Consider the following 26,746-nt stretch of genomic DNA (forward strand, 5'->3'; position numbering starts at 1 on the left):
GCCATACTCTGTTCTAACTTCTATCTTTATGGAGAGTTTAAATATGTCAGGCTTTTTACTTTAATCCTTGAAATTGCTTCTAGGTTTAAGGTTTCCATAGGCCCTAAGACACCGATATACCTTCACGGTGTCAGAGCTCTTTAATCAACATGTTAACATGGGAATTCTGACAGATTATGTAACCCTGGCTCTCAGTCTCTGTGAGGTTATGGGTAGTGAGCCGGCCTTCTTGGAGTCTGCAGGAAGCGTCTGGCACAGAAAACAGGAGGAGACAGTCATTTTCACTATCGTCGCCATGTAATCTAAAGACCTCTTTAACACTCAGACTTAAGCTTTGGGGATAATCAGCGACACAAAACTCGGGCGCCAGGAGCCTCTTGTCATGGCAGGGTCTCTTCACTAAGTATCCCCACTACGCCATAGCCTGTCACATCTACGCCTGCGTACAAGTCGCTTGGTACGCCTGCGCAGACTCCACAGTCTTGGGTAAGTGTCGTCAAGGAAAATCCCCAGCTTCTCGGTAAACAAGTTGCCGCGTGAGCCGGCCTGCACGTGTTCCCTACAGCTCCGCGACCTCAGCCTATGAGAAAGTTTTTAGGGCAGGGCTGGCATTTGCGTCACCGATTTAGGCAGGGCGGGGTTGTTGCCACAGCCAATAAAAGCTTTGTGAGTGGGCGAGGGGTGTGGCTTCCGGTTAGATGTCCAATCAACGCGCTGGGGCGCCCCCTCCCTCACGTGGCTCTATCACTACCGGTTGTCACGTTGTCCAATGGGAAAATGACTGCGCTCTGAAGTGCCAATGGTGGCTTTGCAGGGGCTTGTCGGCTGCACGCGGAGCGGGGCATGGGTTAGCGCCTCTAAGCCAATAAGCTTGGGAGGCGTGACAGAATGGGCAGTGGGAGGGCCTGGAAGAGCCTGTGGAGTAGCTACCCAACGTCCCCAGTAGTGAAGAAATTTGGATTCTGCGTGCGTTTGCAACCGTGAGTAGCCCCCTACTCCCGGGCGATCGAAATGTGTTTTTCCGGGGAGGTGTGCTCGGCCAAAAGGGGTGTCAATGGCGTGGTGTGGGATCATGCAAATGTGTGAGAACTGCAGTGGGAGTGCTTGGTGGTTGTGGACGGCAGACTCAGCTCTAGGGGATCATGGATCGGAGTTACCAGCTTCAGATCGCTCTCTTGAGCACCCACCGTGGCCCAGACGTTTTCCCTCGGGTGGAGCTGAAGCCCGAGAGCTGGTTAAGGTTTGGGTAGGCTCCCAAGGCACTTGGAAGAGGCAGAGAGTCTGAGCCTGGAGAAAGGCCCTGGGAGGGCAGGTAGGAACGTGACATGGTGATCTGAGAAAGGTTAGTGTGCTGATTTGTGGGACTCGGAGGCTGTCTCATCACGACTATGGATTACTTTTTCACGTGAAAAGGATAGCATTGTGGTCTCAGGGACATGCTTGTAAAGAGAAATGGGCTAGCAGTTTGTTGGATTCTGAAAGGGAGGATAGGGTAGAGGGTTGCAGGAGGGGAGGAGCCGCCAAAAGGCTGCTCTGATGTCTAGACAGTCAGGCCTGGGTGGAGGTGGGAGAGGGAGGAAGTAAGGTTCCTAGGAAAGCATTGTGGCTGGAGACTTCTCTGATGATCTCAAGAAGTTTTTGATCATAGAAAAAATGAACCATGGTGATGTGTGGAGTAAAAACGATGCCTTGAGATCAGGCTGAATCTTGAGATGCAGCTTGTGTTCTAGGCACCAAACTTAGAACCAGGGGAATATTTGAGAGGTCCTGGTTTGACGGTGCTGGAATGCAGAGTAGAGTTTGGTAACACTTTCAGGGTCCCTGAGCATGAGAAGCCAGAACAAGCCATCCCCAGAGTCCAAATCTTGGGCTTCATTATTAGGAAGCTGAGAACATGTTTATGAAGCAGACAATTAGGCAAGTTTAGTAACTACTTAAGTCTTAGGTGTCCCTCATGAAATGAGGGTGATATCTATCATCGGTTTTGGGGGCTTAAGCAAGAATAGTATATGTGAAATACTTAACACATGCTCGGGTCATTTAAAACACAAACTATAAGGTAACAAAATGTAGTGATGGAGTTAGGGGTTTCTGTGAATGTTGTGGCTCGGAACAACCTTCATCTTCTGTTTTTCTGCAAGTTTTGATGACTCCTCTTTTCCCTCTTCCTGATTTTTCTGGCCTGCAGGCACCAGCCCAAATTCCATCATTCCTCCCCTGTATTCCTCTCCCAAGATCTGGGCTCCAGACTGGGCCGACTTGTTCTGTCCCAGTTTCTCCCCGACCCCCCCCCCATCTATTCTGTGCTGTAATAGTAACTAGAAATTCCGCCTCTGAAGGGGGCCTCTGGGAAGGAGCAAAGCTGCGCGTTCCCTCTCCGAGCCTGGGCCTCCAGTTTACCCGCGGTGGCTCTTTGGTACCTGGCCAGCGGCTGTGTGCAGTTTGGTTAAAGGGAAAAGCCAATGCCAGGAGCTGTGAGAACCAGCTCGGGGCCCACAAACCCAAGTCCCGAAAGGAGAGCCAGCCATGGGGGCAGGGAAGGGGGACCCCTTCCTTCTAACCGTCTCTCCAGGAATCCTTGGCTTTTGTACAGGACGGCTGTCGGTGGGTTGGGGGAGGCGCCAAGTCTGAGTGCATGTCCTGGGCCACCAGCCAAGAGAACACGATGTTCCCTAGTGCGCTGGCCGCCGCCCTCTGGGGCTGGCTGCCTCCCAAACCGCTGCCTCTCCAGCCTCCCTGCCCCACATTCCCCAGCTGCCTCGCCCCGCCTCCTTCCTCCGCTTTGACGTCACCACTGTCTCCCGCCCCCTCTTCTCCATTGACGGCAGCAGAGCCTGGTTACTGTGGGGACCGTGAGGCCTGACAGTCGCCTGGGCCTTGGGATCAGGTGGGGGCTGTTGGAGTGCTGAAGTCACCCTTTGTCTGTGTAAATGGCAGGTGCGGAGGTGGGCGAGCAAAGGCTGTTTGGGTCAGAGGAATCACACCTGAATCCTCGAGAGCTGTGGAGGGAGAAAGGGGTCTGGAAAACAAAAAGGAGTGAACAGGGTCACACACAGTACGAGGGGGGCGGGCAGGAAAGCAGGATCGTTTTCAGGAAGAGGAAGCCGGGGATTCAGGCGCCCATGTCTTTTGTTTTCCGTTTTCCTGCTTCTGTTTTTCTGGGTTACTTTATAACACTTGTGTGTCCCAGCTTTTCTACAGATCCCTGCCCCTCCGCCTCCTCCAGGGCAAACACTATTGTTAAGGAAAGCTTTAGCCACGTGACAGCGAGGGGCGTGCACTTAGCCTGATTATGTCAGCACCTGCTCGGTGGCCTCCTCACCTGCCACCTACGTTTCCAGGGAACCCCGAGAAGAACTACTCAGCACAGGTCTGGATAGAGGGGTTCTGCCACTACCGCTCTCCTGAACCCAGACTGGCACGTCATCCCCCCCAAATCAAGCCCCTGTTCTCTTTTTATGAATCAGTGCTCTACTTTTCCTCTTTAAATTGTAATTTGTTGCGTCCTCTCCTCCCGGGGCTCCCTCTCCCTTACCTATCCTTGATAGACACAAAACCATCACGTTTCACCGTCAGTCTGCTGTGGGTCCAGTCCGGACAGAGACTGACTTCATGACTGCTGAGAGGACAGTAAATGAGACACTGCTGCTGCTCCAACTTTACCTTTCTTTTTCTAAGCAGCAGGAGTATAAAACCCTCGCCACCCCACGTTTTTCTAGCTAGGGCCTCAACTGCCCTCTCTGCTGCCCCCTTTGCAGTCCTGGTTTCCTGGCCCCCACTTTGGGGGCAGCCCTAAATGTGGGTGGCTGCATCCTCTGCAGAGAGGCAGAGCTAGTCACCAAGTGTGCTGCCTGGAGACCTTTTCCCTGATTGGCCATCGAAGCACCTGCTTTTGTTTCCTTTCATAGCACCATTGGCTCTCGCCGCCCTTTCCAGTATCTGTGTCCCCCCCATCCCCCACTCACCCCTTAATGACACGTGGACCCTCGGTTGCCCTCCTCCTGGGATCTGAAGTGTCAGAGGAAAGGATTAGTTTCTTTACGACAAGGTTGAGGAGAAGCCAGGGAATATCAGTCTAGGCTTTTCTCTCTCCCATGGCTATCTCCCCGACAGGTGTCTTGTTCTGCGAGGCTGCTCAGTTCAGGAAGGAGGGTTCTCTTGAGCACCCACCGTGGCCCAGACGTTTTCCCTGAAAAGGGGTGGCGTCCCCCCCCCCCGCTTCACTTCTCTTTCATCATGCACTGTGCGAGGCCCCCGGAGCCCATTGGTTGACTGAGCGGTGTCTGAGGCCCTTCAGCCCAGCACCAGCACCCAAGTCCACGTGCAAGGATGTGTGTGACACAGCCCTGACCTCAGTGGGAGCCAGTAGCCAATCAGGTGCCAGGGAGAGGTCCTTCACCAGCTGGGGGCGGGGCCCGCGGCTCTGCGGGCAGAAGGCCAATGAGGGGCAGGGCCTGGCATTATGCAACCCGCCTCCCAGCCTCCCGGAGCTTCTCGGTTGCGGGCTGGAACGGCAGGCGGCTGGAGGGCGCTCGAACGGCCAGGTAGGGATCTCTGCTGCAATCCGAGGGCTAGTCTTTCTCCCGGAGCTTGGTCACCACTACTTCCAGTGTGACGGGTCACTTTGAGCTCTGGTGCTTGGACAGCAAAACAGTAATCCGCCTTTTTTTTTTTTTTTTTCACTGTCCACCCCTTCCCCGCCCCTGGGGCCCTAGGTGTTCAATTCAACCCTTCACGGGGTGTCTGCATTTCTTAGTCGCTCACCTTACCTCCTGCCCCGCTTCTCCGGCGCAGCCATCCTAAGCCCAACACCAGACCTTTAGCGAACATGGCCTCTGCCCCTTTCCTGTCACTTCGGGGGTCCTCGGGTTTACCCTGGCACAAAGACCCCTTCAGGTTTTTGCAGTCTCTCTCTGCCTTCCTCTCTCCAATTCCTGGCCCCTTGCCGGTCGTGATGTCAGCCGCTTCATGCTGGAACATCCTGTTCCCAGCGCTAGTTCTTGCTGTTGGCGGCAGCCTTCCCTTTTCTCCGGGTGCTCGGAAAATACTTGGGATGGGGGTGTGGTTAGACAAGGAGTAGAGGAAGAACTGTGTGTTGGTTGTTGTGTGTCCCCGACCGAAGGCATTGATGCGGTGGTAGGGTTAACTAGGAAAGTAGGGGACTGGGAAAGATGCCTGGGTCCTTCTCTATGGCAAGTGGTAATCGCAGTCCTGATGTTTGGGAGCGGGCAGGGGTCCGAGAAAGAAAAGCAGTGTCTTGATCAGAAGGATGGAGCTAGGATGGGGGCGTTTCCACAGAGAGCAGAGGCCGTGTACTTCTCCCTGGGGAGGCTAGGACCTGTTTCTGGAGTCCCTATAGTTCATCTCTTCACATGGCTCCCTGGGCCCTGGGAATTTGTTAAGGTGGGTGATCCCCGGGCCTTGCTGGCCATTAGAGGGGTGGTTTGGCCAGTGTGGGAGTGGGTCCGTTTTCCACTTACACAGCAATAGGGGTTGGGGGAGGGGTCGTTCCTGCCCTCCTGTGGTCCCTCCAGCAACCGCTGAGCTCAGCGGCTGACGTCGGTTTCCCTGGCGACCGTAGCTGTGGCGGAAGCGCGTGGTGGGGCCAGGCACATCGACGCGCATGTGCAGCGGGGGTGGCACCACCCCCGGATAAAATTAGCCCGGAAGCCTAAATATAGGAGGCGATCCGCTCACCCCCTGCTCCGAGAGGCCTCAGAGTCCCAGACCAAGTCGGGACCTGATGAGAATTTGGGGATAGAAAACCTGCAAGCTTTATCCCACAGCCATAGTTGTAGTTAATTGTTCAGGCTGTGCCCACTCCACTCTGGCAGGGGGCGTAAGAGAAAGCCCAAGAGAGCTGCCTTCCTACCCGTGGTATCCTTAGGGGGAACGGAAGCAACTTAGTTTTCTATTGCAAGCCCCAGGCCTGAATCCCATCAGCGAGGGACTGGCAGGGGAAGGACTGAATGTGGCCAGTAGATGCTGTGGGGTTAACGGCTCAGCCTTGCTAAAACCTTCCTTCTTGGTTTCTTTTTCTAGGTGCTGTGATTAAATCAGCCAGCCCTCAGGGACAGGGCTCCCTCCCTTATCCAGGCCTCAGAAGCCCCGTTGTGCACCCGTGGTGGCCTCTTCACCTTCTCTGTTCTGTTCTCCACTGCATGGCCCAGACATGAGTGGCCCCCTAGAAGGGGCTGATGGGGGAGGAGACCCCAGGCCCGGAGAACCTTTTTGTCCTGGAGGAGTCCCATCCCCTGGGGCCCCACAGCACCGGCCTTGTCCGGGCCGCAGCCTGGCCGATGATACCGATGCCAACAGCAACGGTTCAAGCGGCAATGAATCCAATGGCCACGAGTCCAGGGGTGCATCTCAGCGGAGTTCCCACAGCTCCTCTTCTGGCAATGGCAAGGACTCAGCCCTGCTGGAGACCACCGAGAGCAGCAAGAGGTGTGTGTGCGCGTGCGCATGTGTGTGCGCGCGCGCCTGCGCAGAGTCTGGAGAGCTAGGTGATAGCATGGCACTGTTGATCACATGACCCTCACCTGGGCCTCTTGCTTCTTTTCTAGTACAAACTCTCAGAGCCCATCCCCACCCAGCAGTTCCATTGCCTATAGCCTCCTGAGTGCAAGCTCGGAGCAGGACAACCCATCTACCAGTGGCTGCAGGTACTACTGTGCGGCGTGAGGGCTGGGGGACCCGATGCCTGGGGACTGGGGCTGGACTCTGGGGCTAACGTCTTTACCCCTTTATTCCTTGTGGGCCTTGCAGCAGTGAACAGTCAGCTCGAGCCAGGACCCAGAAAGAACTCATGACTGCCCTGCGGGAGCTCAAACTTCGGCTGCCACCAGAACGTCGGGGCAAGGGCCGCTCTGGAACCCTGGCCACGCTGCAGTATGCCTTGGCCTGTGTCAAGCAGGTGCAGGGTGAGTGGTGCTTCCCGGCAGGGTGTGGCCAGGCCATGGACTGTTGGAGGTACCATTCTCCTTACTGAGTATGGCTCGAATACCCTTGTCCTACAGCTAACCAGGAGTATTATCAGCAGTGGAGTCTGGAGGAGGGTGAGCCTTGTGCCATGGACATGTCTACTTACACCCTGGAGGAACTGGAGCATATCACATCCGAATACACTCTTCGAAACCAGGTCAGTTGCGGCTTGGGTCCTCTGTTCTAACACACCCTCACCCCCATTCCTGCGGCTCCTAAATCTGCTCTTGATCTTGGTCTCATCCTAGGATACCTTCTCCGTGGCCGTGTCCTTCCTGACAGGCCGGATTGTTTATATTTCGGAGCAGGCGGGTGTCCTGCTGCGTTGCAAGCGGGATGTGTTTCGGGGTGCCCGCTTCTCAGAGCTACTAGCTCCCCAGGATGTGGGTGTCTTCTATGGCTCCACTACACCATCTCGACTGCCCACCTGGGGCACCGGGACCTCTGCAGGTAAAGTGCCCTCCCTTATGCTATGCAGAGGACTGGACAGTCCTAGGAAACTGCTGCTCTGAGCCGCCTGGACCCAGGCTCTCCTTTCCTGGGCTCTTCTCAGCCCGGGAAGGGATGGTGCTGTGCTGACTGTCTTCTCATCCGGTCTAGGTTCAGGCCTCAAGGACTTCACCCAGGAAAAGTCTGTCTTCTGCCGAATCAGGTAGGTAGGGGGAGAAGGAGCAGGCCTCTCTCTCCTCCTCATCCCTGCTGTCTCTGTTATATGGGCTGTGACTTTGACAAGGGGTGGGCAGCTTTCCGCTGGAAACCTCTAATGTTCATTTTTCCCTTGCCAGAGGAGGTCCTGACCGGGATCCAGGGCCTCGGTACCAGCCATTCCGCCTAACCCCATATGTGACCAAGATTCGGGTCTCAGATGGGGCCCCTGCACAGCCATGCTGCCTACTCATTGCAGAGCGCATCCACTCTGGTTATGAAGGTGGATCGGCTAGGGCCCTGGCCTGGGGGATAATGGGAGGAAGCTTTTCCCTCTAGGGTGGGGTGAAGGTCAAGATGAGAGACTGGGAGGCATGGGCTGGGTCCTTAGGATTTAGGACATATTATAAGGAAGAGGGGTCTTTATAAGGCCCTGCTTGGAGGCAGAGTAGGATGAGACAGATCCCTGAGGTGCGACAGGAGAAAGAGAAAATGTCAGTGATTCTCAGTGTCATCTCTGGTATGAGTCACCAGATGACTCAGACTCTTCGTGGGCCATAAAGTCAGGTCTGAGCCGAGAGGAGGCATGCCGGGCAGCCAGACCCTAGGCAGAGAGGAGGGCTGAGGAGTTAGACCATTGTGGATGAAACCTACGTGTTTTATGCTGCAGCTCCCCGGATCCCCCCTGACAAGAGGATCTTCACCACTCGGCACACACCCAGCTGCCTCTTCCAGGATGTAGATGAAAGGTAAGGTACAGACTGGGAGGAAGGTGGGTAACCAGGGCCAGGCCATGATCTGACACCTCCTCTCATTGCAGGGCGGCGCCCCTGCTGGGCTACCTGCCCCAGGATCTCCTGGGGGCTCCAGTACTCCTCTTTCTGCATCCTGAGGACCGACCTCTCATGCTGGCCATTCATAAGAAGAGTGAGTCCTCATCTTGCTCGCCTTGCTTGTCCCCAGGGTTTCTTAGCTGCCTTTGTGGTGATGACTCTCAATGCCTTGGTCTCTTGGATATCTCTGTGTGTCTCCCTCTCCACTTTATCAGCTCGCACACCCACTCGCACCTTTTTCTTTGCGGCGCCCACAGTTCTGCAGCTGGCAGGCCAGCCCTTCGACCACTCTCCTATTCGCTTCTGTGCTCGGAACGGGGAGTATGTCACCATGGACACCAGCTGGGCCGGCTTTGTACACCCCTGGAGTCGCAAGGTGGCTTTCGTGTTGGGCCGCCATAAAGTCCGCACGTAAGTGTGCCCTGTCTCTGCGCTGGCATTGTGGACGGGGCACTATGATAGGGCTGGGGAAGGACTGTAGTCACCCTTACCATCATCCTGCAGGGCACCCCTGAACGAGGACGTCTTCACTCCCCCAGCCCCCAGCCCGGCTCCGTCCCTGGACTCTGACATACAGGAGCTCTCAGAGCAGATCCACCGACTGCTGCTGCAGGTGAGGGTTGAGGAAGGTGGGGACGAAGTGGTCAGTCAGGAAGCGGGATGTAGACCTCTGACTGACCCCCTCCCTCCCCCCTGCAGCCCGTGCACAGCTCCAGCCCCACGGGGCTCTGTGGAGTCGGCCCTCTGATGTCCCCCGGTCCTCTGCATAGCCCTGGCTCCTCCAGTGACAGCAATGGGGGGGATGCCGAGGGGCCTGGGCCTCCTGCTCCAGTGAGTAACCTCCTCTGTCACCTCTCTCAGTCTCTGTGGGGAATTATTGCCAGTCCCCCATGCTACCCTGCCTAGGCCCCAGACCTTCTGATACTTGGGTCCTGGCACTGGCCACCCCCATGCTGCCCAGTGCTCTGCTCTCCCACAGGTGACTTTCCAGCAGATCTGTAAGGACGTCCATCTTGTCAAACACCAGGGCCAGCAGCTCTTCATCGAGTCCCGGGCCAAGCCGCCACCTCGGCCCCGCATCCTTGGTGAGCTGGTAACATCACAGAGCAGGGATGAGGAGGAAGAAGGCCTGAGGTTCCCCTGACCCTCGCTCCTAACCCATTTACCCTTTCTTTTCCTTGTCCCAGCCACAGGGACATTCAAGGCCAAAGTTGTTCCCTGCCAGTCCCCAAACCCTGAGCTGGAGGTGGTCCCTGCTTCTGACCAAGCCCCGCTAGCACTGGCCACTGAGGAGCCAGAGAGGAAAGAAGCCTCCGGCTGTTCTTCATACCAACAGATCAACTGCCTGGACAGCATCCTCAGGTAGGGCCTGCCCATCCCCTTCTCCCCTGCGCCCGCCTTGCCTGCCCCAGGCCCTGCCCCTAAACCCTTGGCTTCATCCATCCCCAGGTATTTGGAGAGCTGCAACATTCCCAGCACGACGAAGCGCAAATGTGCCTCCTCCTCTTCCTGCACCGCTTCCTCAGCCTCTGATGACGACAAGCAGCGGGCAGGCCCAGTTCCTGTCGGGCCCAAGAAAGGTAAAGACACAGCGCATGCCTGGTTCCCATTGCCCGTCCCATCCTGGTAGTCCCCGGCCTATACAATACACTTCTGCCTTGGGGGCTCCTACCTGCTGTTCCCGGCCCTCCTTTCCTGCCTCCTGATCTCCAGGTCCCTCCCTCTAGCCAATCCTCCCCCACTCCTCCCTGGGATCCCCTCTCCTGACCTTCCAAGGGGTAGGGTGGTAACCAGTGCCATCTCTCCGCACAGATCCGACGTCAGCAGTGCTGTCGGGGGAGGGGGCCACTCCTCGGAAGGAGCCAGTGGTGGGAGGCACCCTGAGCCCGCTCGCCCTGGCCAATAAGGCAGAGAGCGTGGTGTCCGTCACCAGTCAGTGTAGCTTCAGCTCCACCATCGTCCATGTGGGAGACAAGAAGCCCCCGGAGTCGGGTATGGGCGTGGAGTGAGGGGGGTAGCGACTGGGCCCCACTGGGTTCCCCCAGACAGAGCTCTTTCCTGCCTACCTTTCTCCCCCTCCCCCTAGCGGAGAGAAGGAGGCCACCTTCTTGGCTTGGGGCCCTACTGCTCCTGACTGTCCACCCTCCTAACCTCTGCTGCTTGTCCCTCCCCACCCCTCCCTGTGTTCCTACTGTCAGTTCAACCGTAAAAGTGGGGTGCAAGGGGAGGGGGCCCCACACTGAGATGCTGACCACAGAGGGTCTAAAGCAAGGAATAGGAAGACTCTTCAGGGTCTTTGGGCAGATCTTAAACGTGCGAAAAGCAAGAGGTGGGCTTCCTTTAGGAGATGCCACCTCAGGGATTCCTGGCAGGGTCTTGGCCGTGGGTGGAGACTGAGCATCCTCTTTTCTCCTGACACAGCTTTGCATGGGAAGAGGAGTCCATGTCTAGCTCTTGGCAGGGAGGTGGTCTTGAGTACCTGGGGTCCCAGGCCTTGGGCGGGGAGGTTGTAGGTGTGGTTGTGTTGACCTCTGAGGTGTTTCTCATCACCTTTTTCCCATCTCACCTTCCCCAGACATCATCATGATGGAGGACCTGCCTGGCCTAGCCCCTGGCCCAACCCCTAGTCCGGCCCCCAGCCCCACAGTAGCCCCTGACCCAGCCCCAGATGCTTATCGCCCAGTGGGGCTGACCAAGGCTGTGCTGTCCCTGCACACACAAAAAGAAGAGCAAGCCTTCCTCAGCCGCTTCCGAGACCTTGGCAGGCTGCGTGGACTTGACAACTCTTCTGGGGCCCCCTCAGCCCCTGGCGAGCGAGGTAGCCACCCGGGGCTTCCTTGAGCTACCTTTTACACAGCCAGCCCAGGGCCAGATGCTAGGGGTGGTTATGTGGCGGCGAGGGAGATGTTCCTGCTCCGGGACCCAGCCTGAGGCTGTCCTCACTGCCAGAACCCTGTTTAGTTAGACCCGAGATAGCTTCTCCAGGGTTCCAGGCTGCAGGCTGAGGGGCTGGCACTCAGACAAGCGGGTGAAGCGCTCGGTTCCAGGTAAGCTGCTCTAGCCCTAGCTTGGGAACAAGGGCAAAGATGGCCCCCGCGTGGGACGCAGCATCACTGACGGCGATCCGCAGACTCTGGGCCAGTTTTGGATGGGGTTGGACTCCTAGGGCAGATGGAAAGTAGCCCCTCTAGGTACCTGCAGGAGACCTTTGCAGACAGCTGCAGGACCTAGGACTGAGGTCTGGCCTCTTCTGCCCACCACATCATCCCATTGCGAATTAGGCAGAGCACAGCTTCAACTGGCTGGACCAGGACCCAGGCTGGCACAGCCTGAGGGATTTGGGCAGATGGACTGAAGTCACCTGCCTCTTCACCCATGGACCCACTCAGCCTCCTCTTTCTGCCAGCGTGCCTCTGTTTTGCGCACCCCAGCTTGACCTCATGTAACCTTGCCCTTCCCTGGCTCCTTTCTCAATAAACCCCTGTCCCTGGCTCCTGTGATTCTTCCCTGAAACTTCCCCTACTTTCTCTCTTCTGTTATTTTTTTGCGTGCCAGCTGAGCAGCCTCTTGGTCCTTTGCCCTGCTGTCCTCTTCTCCGTGTGTTAGGGCAGTGGAGGTGGCAGGCTCCTTGCTAACCCTGCTCTTTCCCCACAGGCTGCCACCATGGCCCCATGCCCCCTGGTCGCCGACACCACTGCAGATCTAAAGCAAAGCGTTCTCGCCACCACCAGACCCCCCAGCCTGAACCCCCCTGCTATGTCTCCCATCCGTCACCTGTGCCCTCCTCTGGACCCTGGCCACCCCCGCCAGCCACTACCCCCTTCCCAGCAGTGGTCCAGCCCTACCCGCTCCCAGTGTTCTCCCCTCGAGGAGGCCCCCAGCCTCTCCCCCCTGCCCCCACATCTGTGGCCCCTGCTACTTTCCCTTCTCCCCTGGTGACCCCAATGGTGGCCTTGGTGCTCCCTAACTATCTCTTCCCTACCCCAGCTAGCTATCCGTATGGGGTACCCCAGGCCCCTGCTGAGGGGCCACCTACCCCTGCTTCCCACTCACCTTCCCCCTCCCTGCCCCCACTGGCCCCCAGCCCCCCACACCGCCCAGACTCCCCACTGTTCAACTCAAGATGCAGTTCCCCACTCCAGCTCAATCTGCTGCAGCTTGAGGAATCCCCCCGCACCGAGGGGGGTGCTGCCGCGGGGGGCCCTGGAAGCAGTGCTGGGCCCCTGCCTCCCAGTGAGGAGGCTGCTGAGCCAGAGGCCAGACTGGTGAGCAACAACTCCCTCTCCCCTCCCCCCCCCAGTGCCCCAGCCCTTGCCCCTCTCCTGCCTGGATGCTGCTGCCTGGGCCAGTTCTCAGCTTCCCGGAGCTGGTACGGGTGGGAGGGGTCCAAGCGGAATTTCTGAATGACGCAGACATCCTCTGGGCAGGGACAGTTCTGCCTGACGGGTGTCAGGACATCCCAGTGTCCATCAGTGTCCATTTTGAGAGTGTGTCTGCCACATAGAGAGGGCCCAGTATTATGTTCCCCGCTCATAAACTGTCCTCTCCGCTTGGCCCTGTGCTGTGAAGCAAGGAGCAAAGAGCTGTGGGGTTGGGTGTGCCTCCTTTGGTTCCCCTCAACAGGAGAAGCAGTTGGAGAGGAGCCACCGTGGTGGTTCCTCACCGCCTTCCTGTCCCCTCCACTCCCCGCCTCCTCTAGGTGGAGGTAACTGAGTCCTCCAATCAGGATGCTCTTTCAGGCTCCAGCGACCTGCTGGAGCTATTGCTACAAGAAGATTCTCGCTCTGGCACAGGCTCTGCAGCCTCGGGCTCCCTGGGCTCTGGCTTGGGCTCTGGGTCTGGTTCAGGATCCCACGAAGGAGGCAGCACCTCGGCCAGCATTACTCGTGAGTGCTCACCCCCCAGTGCTCGCGCTCACCCCCCAGCACTTCCCAGAGTAGGACAGGGATGGGGAGGTGGGAAGCAAAGCCCCAGTCTGGCCTAGCCTGTTAAGGCCAGGGGGCTGGACACATGGCCTTAGAGGGTGGCCTGGTAAAGCCTCTCAGGGTAGATGCGTTAGCCAGCCTGGCTCCATTGGCCTTCTCCGCTCCTCCACAGGTAGCAGCCAAAGCAGCCACACGAGCAAGTACTTTGGAAGCATCGACTCTTCAGAGGCTGAGGCTGGCGCTGCTCAGGCCAGGACTGAGCCTGGGGACCAGGTCATTAAGTATGTGCTCCAGGATCCCATCTGGCTGCTCATGGCCAATGCTGACCAGCATGTCATGATGACTTACCAGGTACCCTCCAGGTGAGTTTCAGAGGCCTCATCTTTCAGAGCAGTACAGAGACTAGCCTGCCTGCACTGCCCAGATAATGTGGGGTGGATCTGCCCGGGAGGTGCCCGTTGTGGCATAAGCCCCTTGGGGTCCTACCAGTAGTTCTCAAGTTGAGAGTAGTTTCCTGGTGTTGAAGTCTTACTTGCCTCGAGGAAGGCACGGGAGACAATGGGTTAAGGAATTGTGGTGAAGATGAATGCCAGCCCCATGGGTCTTGGCCCTGGATCCTAGCTTTCACCGTCCTCACACAGGGACACAGCCTCTGTGCTGAAGCAAGACCGGGAGAGGCTCCGGGCCATGCAGAAGCAGCAGCCACGGTTCTCAGAGGACCAGCGGCGGGAACTGGGTGCCGTGCACTCCTGGGTCCGGAAGGGCCAGCTGCCTCGGGCCCTTGACGTGATGGTAAGAAAAGCCTGGGAAGCCAGGAAGGGACTCGGGTGGAAGATTCTGAGCTCAAGTATTCAAGGGGTAGAGGAGTAAAGTCTGATCTCAGTGTCTTTGGATCATTAATCCTGAAGGATGCTAATCCCATAAACTTGCTGCTGGATGATGTAATGTTAAACCACATTACCTCACGAGTTTTTACAGAACTTCTCTGGCCCATCATACCACCCCATAGTAGTGGGGTCTCAGTAGAGCACTTCCTTAAAAATTTTTTAAGGATTTATGTATATGAGTGGTTTTGTCTGCATATGTGTCTATATACCACATGTGTGCCTGGTGTCCCTGGAGGTCAGAAGAGGGTGATAGTAGAACTGGAGTTAAGGATGGGTACTGGTATCTGAAGCTGGGCTCTCCAGCCCCCTCAGTAGAGGATTTTCCAACCTTGTTAGACTATAGCCACATGTGTGGACTGGTTTCTTGGGAGATATTTTGGGACTCATAGTTAGGTTAAGGTTGGGATGCTGGGCTTGCAGATTCCCAGTGAGGATCCTGCCTAACTCATATCCTGCTTTTCCCTCCAAGGCTTGTGTGGACTGCGGTAGCAGCATTCAAGATCCTGGCCATTCTGATGACCCACTCTTCTCAGAACTGGACGGATTGGGGCTGGAGCCTATGGAAGAGGGTGGAGGCGAGGGTGGTGGTGGTGGTGGTGGTGGTGGTGGTGGTGGTGGTGGTGGTGGTGGTGAGTGTGACGGTGGTGAGGAGGCCCAGACCCAAATTGGGGCTAAGGGCCCAAGCTCTCAGGACTCTGCCATGGAGGAAGAAGAACAAGGTGGGAACTCATCCAGTCCAGCTTTACCTGCAGAAGAGAATGGCGCCAGCTAGACTCCATTGGGGGCCACATGCAGCAGTCTATGAGAGAGAGGCCCCTTTTCAACCGTGTTAGGGTTCTTAGAACTCAAGATATGGCTGGACCAACCGATAGGAAACTGCCCCAGCTTCTCCCAGCATAGGGGGCAGGACCCCCACTACCAGCCCAGGACCCAGGCAGGAGCTGCCTCTAAGCCTCTTAGCAGAGAGTGGAAGTTTGAGCCCGATTTGGAGGAGTGTCCGTTCCCACCCTGCTGAGGAGACAGACAGACCTTTCCTCATCCAGTGAAGGTGGCTGACGAGCTGCTGAAGCGGGCTCTCCAAATCTCAGCTGAGCCTGAGTCCCAGTCGGAGGCTTGGGGCTGCACTTATTTATTGGGGGAGACAGCTCACTCTCCTACCTCATCCCAAGATGGGAGGGGGGAGCCTGGGGTCCATGTAGGACCCAGGGGTTTTGAACCCCTAGCTGCTCCAGGGTGGGGGAGGTTGGTGGACCATGGAGTCCCTGGTGCTGCCCCTCAGGTGGGACCCAGGTGTTCGCAGCTCTACCCTCTACCAATGGCATTTGTGTTTTTGATATTGTGTCTGTTATTTTTTTAATACAAAACGAAAAACCAAAAACCCAAGACTTTGTGAAATGAAGTTGGGAGTTTGGGCGAGGGGAGGTGTGGCCCTGCCACCGGCAAGATTGTAGGTGGGCTGATGAGACTCTTCTTGTTCCCTCCACATTCCTGGCAGCAAAGGACTTGGCTAAGTCTGGCAAACTCTTCACCTAACAGAACTACACTCTCGACCAGTACCTTAGCTTGGCCGTCCGGCCGGAGAAGCAGAGAGGCAACATGTGGTTGGGGTCTTAACGAGCCCCGGTCATCGGTACCGCGGCAGAAGCAAGTGGGATCGAGGGAAGGGCCGGTGGTAGTTCAGCTGAGTTCTCCAGCTTCACGTCAACACCCCATCAGAACTAGCTCTTCAGCTGGTCACTTTAGTTCCCCAAGACACCAGTCCTTTAGCTCAGACTTGAAAGGGGACGGGAACCTGGGTGGGCTGAATCATCCGAGGTCCAGTCCAGATCGTCGTCGGTCAAGTTACAGATCCCACGCTTCCTCTCCCGTCGGTAACAGCTGATCTACTTTGAAGGAACCGGTACACTCGTTGGCGCCGTGGCTTAGCTGGTTAAAGCGCCTGTCTAGTAAACAGGAGATCCTGGGTTCAAATCCCAGCGGTGCCTGGTTTGCACAGGAAGTGGTATATTATTGCCAAATTATTGACATCTGTCCCGAAGAAATCTCTTCCTCTTACTCTCTTCCTCTTACCTAGTTACTTCTTAGGCCAACTTTCTTCCTAAGCACTTGTGTTTGGAGACACAGAAGCCGCTAATCCTCGAGACTCGGCTCCTCAACGCTTATTAGGACTGGAATAGGGTGGGAACTGGTTTTATTGGGTTTTTTTCCCTGTGGCTCCGCGAGAAGAGAGTCCTGGGAAGACGTTGCTGCTAAGAGAAGGCTTGCACCTGGCAGTCCAGCCGCAGCGCACGCGCACAGCTGCTTTGAAAAAAAATAAATAAATAATAAACGGCGAAATCCGCTGGGGCCGAGTGCCTTGATAGGCAGCTATAGCTCCGCAGGCCCGAGGCCGCACGCGGCTGTGATGGCCGAGTGGTTAAGGCGTTGGACTCGAAATCCAATGGGGTCTCCCCGCGCAGGTTCGAATCCTGCTCACAGCGTCAGTAATTTTGGTATTAGGTATTGCTGCCTTGGTGAGCGGAGAGTATGGTCGTTTTCCAGTTCTTTCTTCCTTTGAAGAATCTCCCACTGGTTCTTTCTTCCTTTGAAGAATCTCCCACTGGGATTTAGCCACCCGGGATCAGCTCGCTCGCGCCCCCGCGCGAAGCAAAGACCACCATGGACTCAATTTTAATTGCAAACTCCATCAAACCACGGAGTCCCACCTCCACTCCAAATCTACTCAGCCTTTTCCTCTACTTTCCGACTGGGTCACCCGAAACCACGAATTACCCATTCACCTTGCCTTCAACTCTATTTTTATATTCTTGAGACTGTAATTTGATTACATTTCTCACTTCCTCTTCCTTCAAAATCTCTCACCTTCTCCTCCCTGCTCTCCTTCAGATTCATGACCTTATTTTCTAATTGTTATTGCATGCATCTAAGTATATGCATATACATATATATTCTCAAATATGACCCGTTCCGTTTGTACAGTGCTCCCTGTATGTGTTTTCAGGGCTGACGGTCGGCACTGGACAACCAGTTGGTGTGCTCTTTCCCGGGGGGCCACCTCCCCCCCCCCAGCTTTCCTTAGTTGTCTGTAGTTCTTTGCGCAGGGCTGAGGCTCCGCTTCCTGTTTTGCTGGGAAGATAGTTTCCCATGGCCATCCACAACCGCATGCCCTTACCACCACCCTCTCCGTTCCCTGGTTACTGCAGGAGAGTGCTCACACTGAGCTGTGGCCAACCTCCACATCTAGATTTTTTCCATCCCTCTGACCCACGGTGCTGTTTTCCATGCCCTCAAAATTTCCCTTTCTTATTGCTCCCATCAGCTTTCAGACGAGGTGATTTCATTCAGAACAGCAAAAACAGCTGCTGTGTGTCCTTGAAAAGTCTGGTGTTGGCGACTTAATGCCCAGATGGGTAATTTGGTGGGAGGTAGGGCCTCGTGGACATTATTCTAACTGAAGGATGTCATATGAGTAGAGAGCCCCCGCAATGATCGCAGCTTTCTAAGAAGCGACTCCAACAAGCTTGCTTATTCTGTCCCACCATATGATCCCCTCCACCAAATTCTGATGCGACAAGAAAACTCTCACTAGATATGCGGACACCACAATCTCGGGCCTCTTAGCTTCCAGACTGTGGAGCTCAACAGGCCTCTATTCTTTCCTGGTTACTGAGACTATAGCGCTGTTGTGAGCCAACTGGAGAAAAGGCCAAAAAAAACAGCACGACACTGTCTGGACTCCGTGCTTTTCAGTTACCATGCCATCCCATGCTCCTCTGTGCAGCAATAAGTGATCTCACTGTCTCCGCCTTCTTACACTCCTTCAAACCCCTCCAACCGTGCACATACCCTTCTCACCCTTGTAGCTGCCTTTGCTAAGGTTACAAAATAACCATCACATTGCTTAATGAACAGTAGTCTGATGCCTGCCTTTAGAGAGAGCCAGCCTCTTGGCTAGCCTTCCCGCCTCCAACAGCCTTCTGATGGCCCTTCTGCCTCATTCAGACTTGCCTTCTGGACCTTTAGTGTTAGAGGCGTCACAAAGCTCCAGATTCCAACCAACGCTCTTCTCTGCCTGTGCTTTTTGCTGAGGCATCTCTAGTCTAGTACTTTTAAAAGCCAGATAATACGTCGTGTTGCTTCAATTTTCATCTCCAGATCAGGGACTGTTCCCCAAATGCTTATGTACAACTGGCCTCTTCCCCCATCTCCACTTGGCTATAGAGCAGGGATATACTTTCCCCCCTCAAAGCTGCTTCATCTGTAGTCTTCTCATTTTGGTCGATGAAAATTCTATTTCTCTAGATTATTACACTTAAAACCCTTAGGATCACCCTTGGGTCTTTTCCCCCCCTAACATTCCATGTTGATCAGCCTGCAATTTCTTTTTCTAATGTGCAAGGCTCAGCTAGGTGCCATTGACTATTCCATCCTAATCCAGGCTTGTCTCTCACCTGTCACCTGGATTATTGCAGTGTCTCCTAAATTACCTCCTGGGGTCCAGTCTTTTGGGACGCCAGGATTAAACCTAGGACTTCTTGCATGCTGGGGAGGCACTCTAACTAAGGTGTGCCCCTTTCCACTAACTGCCCTTCCTGTGACTACAGTTCTCTTCCAGTCTCCTCTTTTCCTGGGAGGTGGGGGTTGGGGAAGGGAGGGTTGAAACAAGGTCGCTCAGGATAGCCTCAAATTCACTAAATTCACTATGCTTACCATGTAGCCCAGGCTGGGCTTGAAAGTCACAATGGTCCTTCTAACTCGGCCTCCAAAGTGTTGGGATTACAGGCATGAGCTACTATCCCTCCCCATCATTTCCCCTCCCCAGCAAAGGTGATACTTCTAGTATATAAATCAAAGGGGAAGGCCTGGAGGGTGGCTCATACCAGTAGCGTTCCACTCTCGGGAGGTGGAGGCAGGGGGCTCTCCAGTTTGAGACAGGCTCGGGCTACACAGTGAGAGTCTTTCAAAATGCAACAAAATACTAACCAGCTAACCAACACCATGCAGGCTATAGCTCAGTAGAGTAGCACTTTGTGTGAAAATGGACCCAGGGTCCGATGCCCAGATCCCGAATAAATAAATAAATAAATAAATAAATAAATAAATAAATAAATCATGAATCAGATTCCATCATTCTTCCATCCTTTCAGAGTCTTTCAGTGGGTAGTGTCAATATAAACTCATGGTTTTACTGTATGTAGAAACAGAAATCAATGATCACATAGACAATTTTCTAGCTCTTTCTCCTATGGAGATTTTTCAGCTTTGTTCTTCGTGACGGAAAGAAGCAGTCAAGAGACACAGGCATCTTGAGCAAAGTTTATTCAGCAAAGTTAACCCTCCAGACACCATGGGGAGGGGCTGCCCTAAGGCAGAGAGCAGCCCCATGGGTTCTGTGTTGTGGATTGTAAAGAAAAGGTATGAATATTTATGAGGTGAGTGGCATATTCACAGGGAAGGTCACCCCTTTTCCCTTCAAATAATGATGAACCAATCTTCCATGAGCCTCACAAAAAGGTCAGATCCACAAGGCATAAGCTATTCTAAGGACATCAGCCTTTTGAGGATGCAGATCCTTCTTAACTGCATCTGTGGGGTGGGCGGAAGGCTCTGCTGCCTCGGTTTCTGATGTAGTAGGAAGCTAACTACACTTTCAGGGATGTCTAACCAGAGGGGCATCTGACTATCAGCAGAGGCAGGTTATCAAGATGAAGCTGCAGTTTCCTCGGTGACTTCCGGTCTCACTCCTTACCTCCCAAGCATCCTTTCCCTTGGGTGAGCTTAGAAGCAAAGACATAAAACAAACAAACAAAAACCTTCATCTCAGCAATAGATGCCATTTTCTGCTAACAGGAACCAAGACTCTTCTTGAGTAAAAGGATTATTCGCGGCTGGGGTTGAGGAGCTTTGGAACACTTTGTTAGGCCAGAAAGGAAGAAAGCATTCAAAGAAAAGCCAGTCTAACAGTTAAGAAGAAGACTGAGCTGGGCGGTGGTGGCGCAGGTCTTGAATCCCAGCACTCGGGAGGCAGAGCCAGAGCCAGGCGGATCTCTGTGAGTTCGAGGCCAACCTGGGCTACATAGTGAGTTCCAGGAAAGGTGCAAAGCTACACAGAGAAACCCTGTCTTGAAAAACCAAAGAAGAAGGAGAAGAAGAGGAAGAAAACAGAGCAAGTGAGGATGAAGTACACATGAAGCAGGTTTCCATCCCCAGCACCTCATTAAACTGGGTGAAGGTGCATGTGTTTAAATCCCACTGCTGGGGGGGGGGGGGTAGAGGCAAGAGGATCACAAGTTCAAAGTCATTAGAGCCTGCATGAGACCTTGACTCAAATAAATAAATGAATAAAATTAATTATCACTAAATATTTTGTTTGTCCTTTTTGAGTCTTGGGTCTTGCTGTCCTGGAACTTACTATGTAGATTAGGCTGGCCTTGAAGTCACAGAAATCCATCTACCTCTGCTTCCTGAGTGCTGGGGTTAAAGATGTGGGCCACTGTATCGGGTTGACAGAGTCTTTCTATTGTAGCTCTGACTGTCCTGGAATTCCCTTTTAGACTAGGCTGGCCCAAAAGTCACAGAGATCTGCCTGCCTCTGTCTCCTGAGTGCTGGGATGAAGGTATGTGCCACCACAATCAACTCTGAATGAATGATTGTAATGGAGTATATAGTTCAATATTTCACTGGATAAAAATAAGAGTCCAAAGTTTCTAGCCAACATAAATAGATGGGACTACAGAACAAAGCCTTTTTTCTTCCTCTTTCCTTTTCTTTTGGAGGTAGAGTCTCACGTAGCCCAGGCTGGCCTCAAGCCCTTTATGTAGTTGGGGAAGACCTTGAATTTCTGATTCGCCTGCTTCTCAAATGCTAGGAGTACAGGTACCACCCATCTTGCACCCCATTCTTCCAGGGTGAGACTTTGCAGAATTACAGTTCCTACCCTCTACGCCCTTGCTCTATTTTTTTTTTTTTCTTCAGTGTACTTACTGCCTGCCAAATAATATTTGGGGTAACCCACACGGACTGTTTCCCCGACAAGAGCAGAAGCCAGTACGGGCAGAGCTCATTGCCTGTTTTGTTTGGAGCTGTTGGTGTTGGGGCTCGAGGAGAGCAGGAAGGATAAACATGCTGAGGACTGGAGAAACAGCAGGCAGGGCTCACCTTTTGCAGCCGTGGTCTTTCAAGTTTATGATCTTCTTTCCTGTTGAGACTCTTCCTCGAAACAACCAACAAAAAGGAAAAGAAAGAAATTTAAAAGTGCTTTTTTCGACTTTATCTGAGTCTGTGATTCCCCTGTTTAGTTGTGAATCACAGAACAAGAGACCAGGAAGATGGACCACGCGAGCTTGCTTCAGGAGCCCAGAACTCCTCTGTGTTCCTGCTTCTGCTTGGAAGCTGAGTTTTCCCGGCTTCCAACCCTCAAGCCCGAGGGAAGCAGCCTTCTAGGAACTCCCCTATTCGGGACCCAGAGCATCCTAAGAAGTCAGCTTTCCCTTTGAAGAAAGAAAGGGGAATGACAAGAGGCTGGAAACCCCGGCCTGGGGAGGTGTCCCACTGGGAGAGCGGAAGTTAGGCACAGCACCAGCTGTACCAATCTTTCTTCCTCCGCCTGCATCCCTAGAGGCCTGAGGTGGCCGTGCACTGCCCTCCCGTGAACTTTAGTGTGGCTCACCACAGGGAGGGTGCCGTGAGACGTAGATGCCTGTGCATGTACTGTTAGGACACAACCCGGGCATGCATGGACAAAGGCTTTCTCTGAAACTGAGGCATGTGATCTTCGTAGAGACCCCTGACTCACACCCTCAAACAAAGGTATGCTAGGGACATCTTCACAGGCCACATCTTCACGGGCCACATCTTCACCAGAGCAAGGAGTTGGAGTCAAATTACTCAGTTCATTCAACTTGTCTCATAGGAGGGTAATCTTAGGTTTTAAGGGCCTGAAAAAGAACATACTTTTTGTTTTGTTTTGTTTTGTTTTGTTTTGGAGACAGGGTTTCTCTTTGTAGCCCTGGCTGTCCTGGAACTCACACTCTAGACCAGGCTGGCCTCTAACTCTCAGAGATCCGCCTGACTCTGCCTCCAGAGTGCTGGGATTAAAGGCAAGTGCCACCACCCGGTGTATATAATTTTTGAAAGGAAAAAAAATCAGGCATAATAAGTAATATTTAGAACAACGTAAGAACACAACAATTTACATATTTAAAAAGCTGACAAATAGAGGGTGAAACTGGGTTCAATCCTTAATATGAGGGGAAAAAAATCTGACAAACTGTTAGTGAAGTAAAATATGACAAGGAAAAGCAAGACCCTGTCTCAAAAATAGTTACAATGATGATTATAACCATAACTAATACTTAATAAGCAAAACATTGCCAAATACCAGAAAGGCACCCTGACGCCTGTCAAACCCTCACAATATTCTCCACAGACTGCCTTCCTAGTTTGCGTATTTCTTTTTCTTTGTGTGTATGGGCAATTTACAGAATGCTATTGCCCTATGAACACCTTGCTGGAACCTCCCCCAGATTCTGAGGGGGCTCCTCAATTTCATTAGCATCATGGTGAATCAGCTTATGCACTTGAAGTTCTCGAACAGGCCCTCAGCCACTGAGAAAGCTTATTTTCTTAAACCCATAGGTCTATTTTTCTACTTTTCAAAATGAGCGTTTCACACGTTTCTCATCAAATGGCCTATAGCACTTCTGATGCCATTGGGAATAACAGTGATCTGGGGGGGGGGATTGGAGATGGGTGGGTTGACGCCAGTGCGGGGTGGGGAATGAGCCACAGTGGCAGGCAAGACCCCTTTCCCATTGAGAGAGTATGGCATAGGTGTTCTCTGATTGCTACACTTCGTTAAAAGAACATTTTCTCAAACTAGGATGTCACCTCAAAAGTGGTCTTGTTGCCAGAGCTGGCCTCGAATTCTCCATTGCACTTAGACTAATCCTCAAGATCTTCTAAGGCTTCCAAAATCCTGTGAGATGAGTTATGCCTGACTTATATCCTCAGCCCCTCAATTCTCTGTTCTAGGTTCTTTCTTTTTTCTAATTAATTTTTTAATAAATATTTTTATTTTATAATTAATTTAATTTTACATATCAGCCACCGATTCCTCTGTCCTCCTCCCCCCCCCCCCCAGCCTTCCCCCCAATCCAAGCCCCATTCCCACCTCCTCCATGGCAAGGTCTCCCCTGGGGATTCAGCCCAGCCTGGTAGATTCAGTTGAGGTAGGTCCAGTCCCCTCCTCCCTGCACCAAAGCTGAGCAAAGTGTCTCAGCATAGGCCCTAGGTTCCAAAAAGCCAGCTCATGCACCAAGGACAGGTCCCGGTCCCACTGCCTGGGGACCCCCTAAACAGTTCAAGCTAGTCAACTGTCTCACTTATCCAGAGGGCCTGGTCCAGTTCCATGGGGGCTCCTCAGCTGTTGGTTCATAGTTCATGTGTTTCCATTAGTTTGGCTATTTGTCCCTGTGCTTTTTCCAATCATGGTCTCAGTATCTCTCGCTCATACAATCCCTCCTCTCTCTCGCTGGTTAGACTCCTGGAGCTCCACCTGGGGCCTGGCCGTGGATCTCTGCATCCACTTCCATCAGATACTGGATACTGGATGAGAGTTCTATCATGACAGTTAGGTTGTTCGGCCATCCAATCACCAGAGTAGGTCAGCTCAGGCACTCTCTCGACCATTGCCAGTAGTCTATTGTGGAGGTATCTTTGTGGATTTCTGGGGACCTCTCTAGCACTCTGCTTCTTCCTGTTCCCTTGCGGTCTTCATTTATCGTGGTGTCTCTTTCCTTGTTCTCCCACTCTGTTCCTGATCCAGCTGGGACCTCCCGCTCCCCCTAAGCTCTCTTTCCCCTGACCCTTGCCTTCTATTACCCCCCTCACCCCCAGTTTGCTCATGTAGATCTCATTCTAAGTTCTTTCTTTAGCTCCCATCCAAAAAAAAAAAAAAAAATCTCTTTTCAACAGGGCTTGGACTTATTCATTTTGCTTGGACTCATGAGTGACCGTGCTGAGATAGTATCACCACCGAGAGCTTGCCTCTGACCACTTTGACTAAACCAGCACTCCATTGCCACGCCATTGCAATTATCCTTACAACCACGTGAAATTATCCTATTCTATTTTCTGCCTTCTTGGTCATTTCCTGTCCCCACACCGCCAATAATGCGCATTTCAGGAGAGCTCAGGGCCATTGTAACCCCAATGCCTAACAGTAGGCACATGGCAAGCACACACAGATCTAGGACTGAGCGTGCAAATGCACCAGTTGGGCTCGTAGAGATGCCAAGATTGTTTACTTTTCTCCTAGGGCTATGGCCCCTGCTTGGCACTGAGAAGGGAGCGTTGTCACTGACACAAATCCAAGATGAGACCCACCAGGCTGAAAGGGACAGAGAGAGGAGAGGAAGGCTTAAACCGGAATTCAGACTGTGAGAACCTGAGAAGGCCGGGAGGAGGGGCGCGGAGGGCGGCGGAGCTCTCGGGAGGGGAGCGGAAAACCGGCGCGGGGCGTCAGGGCCCCCGGGTCGCTCACAAGTGGCCCCGGCAGGTGGCCGTGCCGGGTCCCGCCCTCCCCGGGCGCGGCGCGTGCGGGATCAAAGCTGCGGGGCCAGGGGCGGGCCAGGGAGCCGCGGGGAACCGGGGGTGCGAGCGTGGGAGCGCAGGGTTCCCGGAGGCGACAGGGACCAGGAAAGAAGACAAGACAGCCGGGAGAGGCGCAGAGAGGGAGCAGCAGAGGGACGCGAGAGTCAGCAGAGACCACCCTCGACCAGGAGAACCCTAGCAGAAGTCGCCTAGAGACCTGGGGGGAAAGAAAATCAGAGAGCTGGAGTCGCTGAGAAGCACTCAGAGACCCGAAAGACCGGAAGGCTGTCATGCCCAGGTCCTTGGACCTGGGGAAAAGGCGCAGCAGAAAGCAGAAAGGCGCTTCAGAACAGAAAATGAGAGGGAGCGAGAGGAAGAGGGAAAGAAAGACCCGGGAGACCTGGCCTCCCCCGCGGAGAGGACCCCTGGGCAGGGATCCCAGCTCCGTGTCCTTTCTCACGGTTGCGCCTCGGGAGGTGCGGACGTGGGTGGGTGTGTCCAGGCAGCCAGAACCTCCCAGGCTGGGTGGGGTGGGGTCGGGGGGGACAGATCTGCGGAGTCAGGGACTAGTTCCGGAGCTCCCAAGGCGACCACAAAACCAAAACGCTACATTTTCACTGTTGGTTGAAAAGTTTAAGCTAAAATAGATGCTTGTCATCAACCTTATCTTCTTAGTTCGAGGGAAAGAAAAATGTAAGTCGTGCATTGGCCGGGAATCGAACCCGGGCCTCCCGCGTGGCAGGCGAGAATTCTACCACTGAACCACCAATGCAGGCGAAAGGGATCCTGCAAATGAATGTATCTGAACTTATCAAAGGCGGAGCGAGCCTTGCTCAAGCTTCTAAGCGTGGAAAGGGTTTGTAAAGCATGGTTGAGGTGGGTGGAGCACCAGGCCATTCTTTCTCTCCCTTGGATCCGGCCACCGGGCCATAAAGTCATTCCATATGGCCAGGGGCGGCCCCACACCCGGGTGCCAACTGCCCCGGCCCTCGAGCCTCACGTGCAGGTGAGAAAAACTCTACCCCAATTCTGGTTCCCAAGGAGGGGGGCAGCGGGGCCTGCTGTGGCCACACATCTGTGCTCCCATTTGGCTGAAGCAGGGGAAGGTGGGATGTACGGGGAGGGGGCTAATCCCAAATGGGAGCCCCCTTCTCAAGTCTGGGCCCCTCCCGCTCTGCGTTTGGCAAGGGTGTGGAGGGCCTCTGGACGGAGGCTGCACTTTGACTCCGCAGCCACCCTCTGCCCGGTTCGTAGTCCTGTCTTGACTCTGTCCTTCCCCCGTGTCTTCTTGTCTCGTTAAATTTCGGTTTTACCTTCTCAGGCACTTCGTCCTGAAGTCTCCAAGTGTTGACACATCCTTCCGTAGAGGGCCATGCTCTTGGTTTGAGGTGGGTGAGGATCCCCCTTTGTAACCAATCCTTTCTTGTCCCGTTAGCAAATCTCCCATTTTCCTGCTCCGTTACCGTCACCCATCGCCTCCAGAGGCAAGTAACCCCGGTGCGCTTGTGTGAGGTTTTCCCTGTCAGCCATACTCCTGAATTTAGTTGTAAAGCAAACGCTTGTAAATGGAAAGGTTTCTTCACTCCTACTTATACTTCAAGGTCTCCATCCTTCCCCCCCACCCCCAGAAGTTTCCTTTGCCCCCACCCACAGCCTCCTGATGGCAGATCCTCCTAGGTCTGCAGGGATAAGCAGCGCAGTTATTGTGGGGCCTGAGAAGAAGGGACAGGTACAGCGGTGAGCCTCCCCCCAGCCAGCCAATAGAAGCCGGCAGACCCGCTCTGCACCCTTAGGGGGTGCTCCTTCTGCCCAAGGGATTGGGGGGATTGGGGGAAGAGACACAGCATTCAGACTGGAGGCTGCAGCGTGCTAACATTT

The 26,746-nt window shown here is 54.0% G+C and overlaps 1 protein-coding gene and 3 non-coding genes across 6 annotated transcripts; 3 read left to right on the plus strand and 1 right to left on the minus strand.

Annotated features, from left to right (window-relative positions):
- The first annotated feature begins 871 nt into the window (after positions 1–871).
- Positions 872–15,657, plus strand: Per1 (period circadian regulator 1). 3 transcript variants are annotated; one of them, XM_028869426.1, is made up of 23 exons: positions 877–980; positions 6,043–6,447; positions 6,567–6,665; positions 6,769–6,923; positions 7,020–7,141; positions 7,233–7,434; positions 7,585–7,636; positions 7,770–7,912; positions 8,300–8,378; positions 8,450–8,556; positions 8,720–8,873; positions 8,967–9,075; positions 9,162–9,293; positions 9,442–9,547; positions 9,650–9,824; positions 9,912–10,042; positions 10,275–10,454; positions 11,038–11,280; positions 12,117–12,727; positions 13,162–13,348; positions 13,560–13,749; positions 14,029–14,179; positions 14,744–15,657. In XM_028869426.1, the coding sequence occupies exons 2-23, from the start codon at positions 6,173–6,175 to the stop codon at positions 15,044–15,046; spliced, it is 3,906 nt and encodes a 1,301-aa protein (XP_028725259.1). In that variant the 5' UTR covers positions 877–980; positions 6,043–6,172; the 3' UTR covers positions 15,047–15,657. The 3 variants fall into 3 exon arrangements, with proteins under 3 accessions (XP_037056428.1, XP_028725259.1, XP_028725258.1); XM_028869425.2 differs by lacking the exon at positions 877–980 and adding an exon at positions 3,129–4,544; XM_037200533.1 differs by lacking the exon at positions 10,275–10,454 and having other exon boundaries at positions 872–980.
- Positions 15,658–16,185: 528 nt separating this feature from the next.
- Positions 16,186–16,259, plus strand: Trnat-agu. The gene has a single exon. It is a non-coding gene; the product is annotated as a tRNA-Thr (tRNA).
- A 413-nt stretch (positions 16,260–16,672) lies between these two features.
- Trnas-cga lies at positions 16,673–16,754 on the plus strand. Its single transcript has one exon. It is a non-coding gene; the product is annotated as a tRNA-Ser (tRNA).
- Positions 16,755–25,569: 8,815 nt separating this feature from the next.
- Positions 25,570–25,640, minus strand: Trnag-gcc. Its single transcript has one exon. It is a non-coding gene; the product is annotated as a tRNA-Gly (tRNA).
- Positions 25,641–26,746: the final 1,106 nt, after the last annotated feature.

The sequence above is a fragment of the Peromyscus leucopus genome, chromosome 8b (genome assembly GCF_004664715.2).
Source record: "Peromyscus leucopus breed LL Stock chromosome 8b, UCI_PerLeu_2.1, whole genome shotgun sequence".
Lineage (NCBI taxonomy): Eukaryota > Metazoa > Chordata > Mammalia > Rodentia > Cricetidae > Peromyscus > Peromyscus leucopus.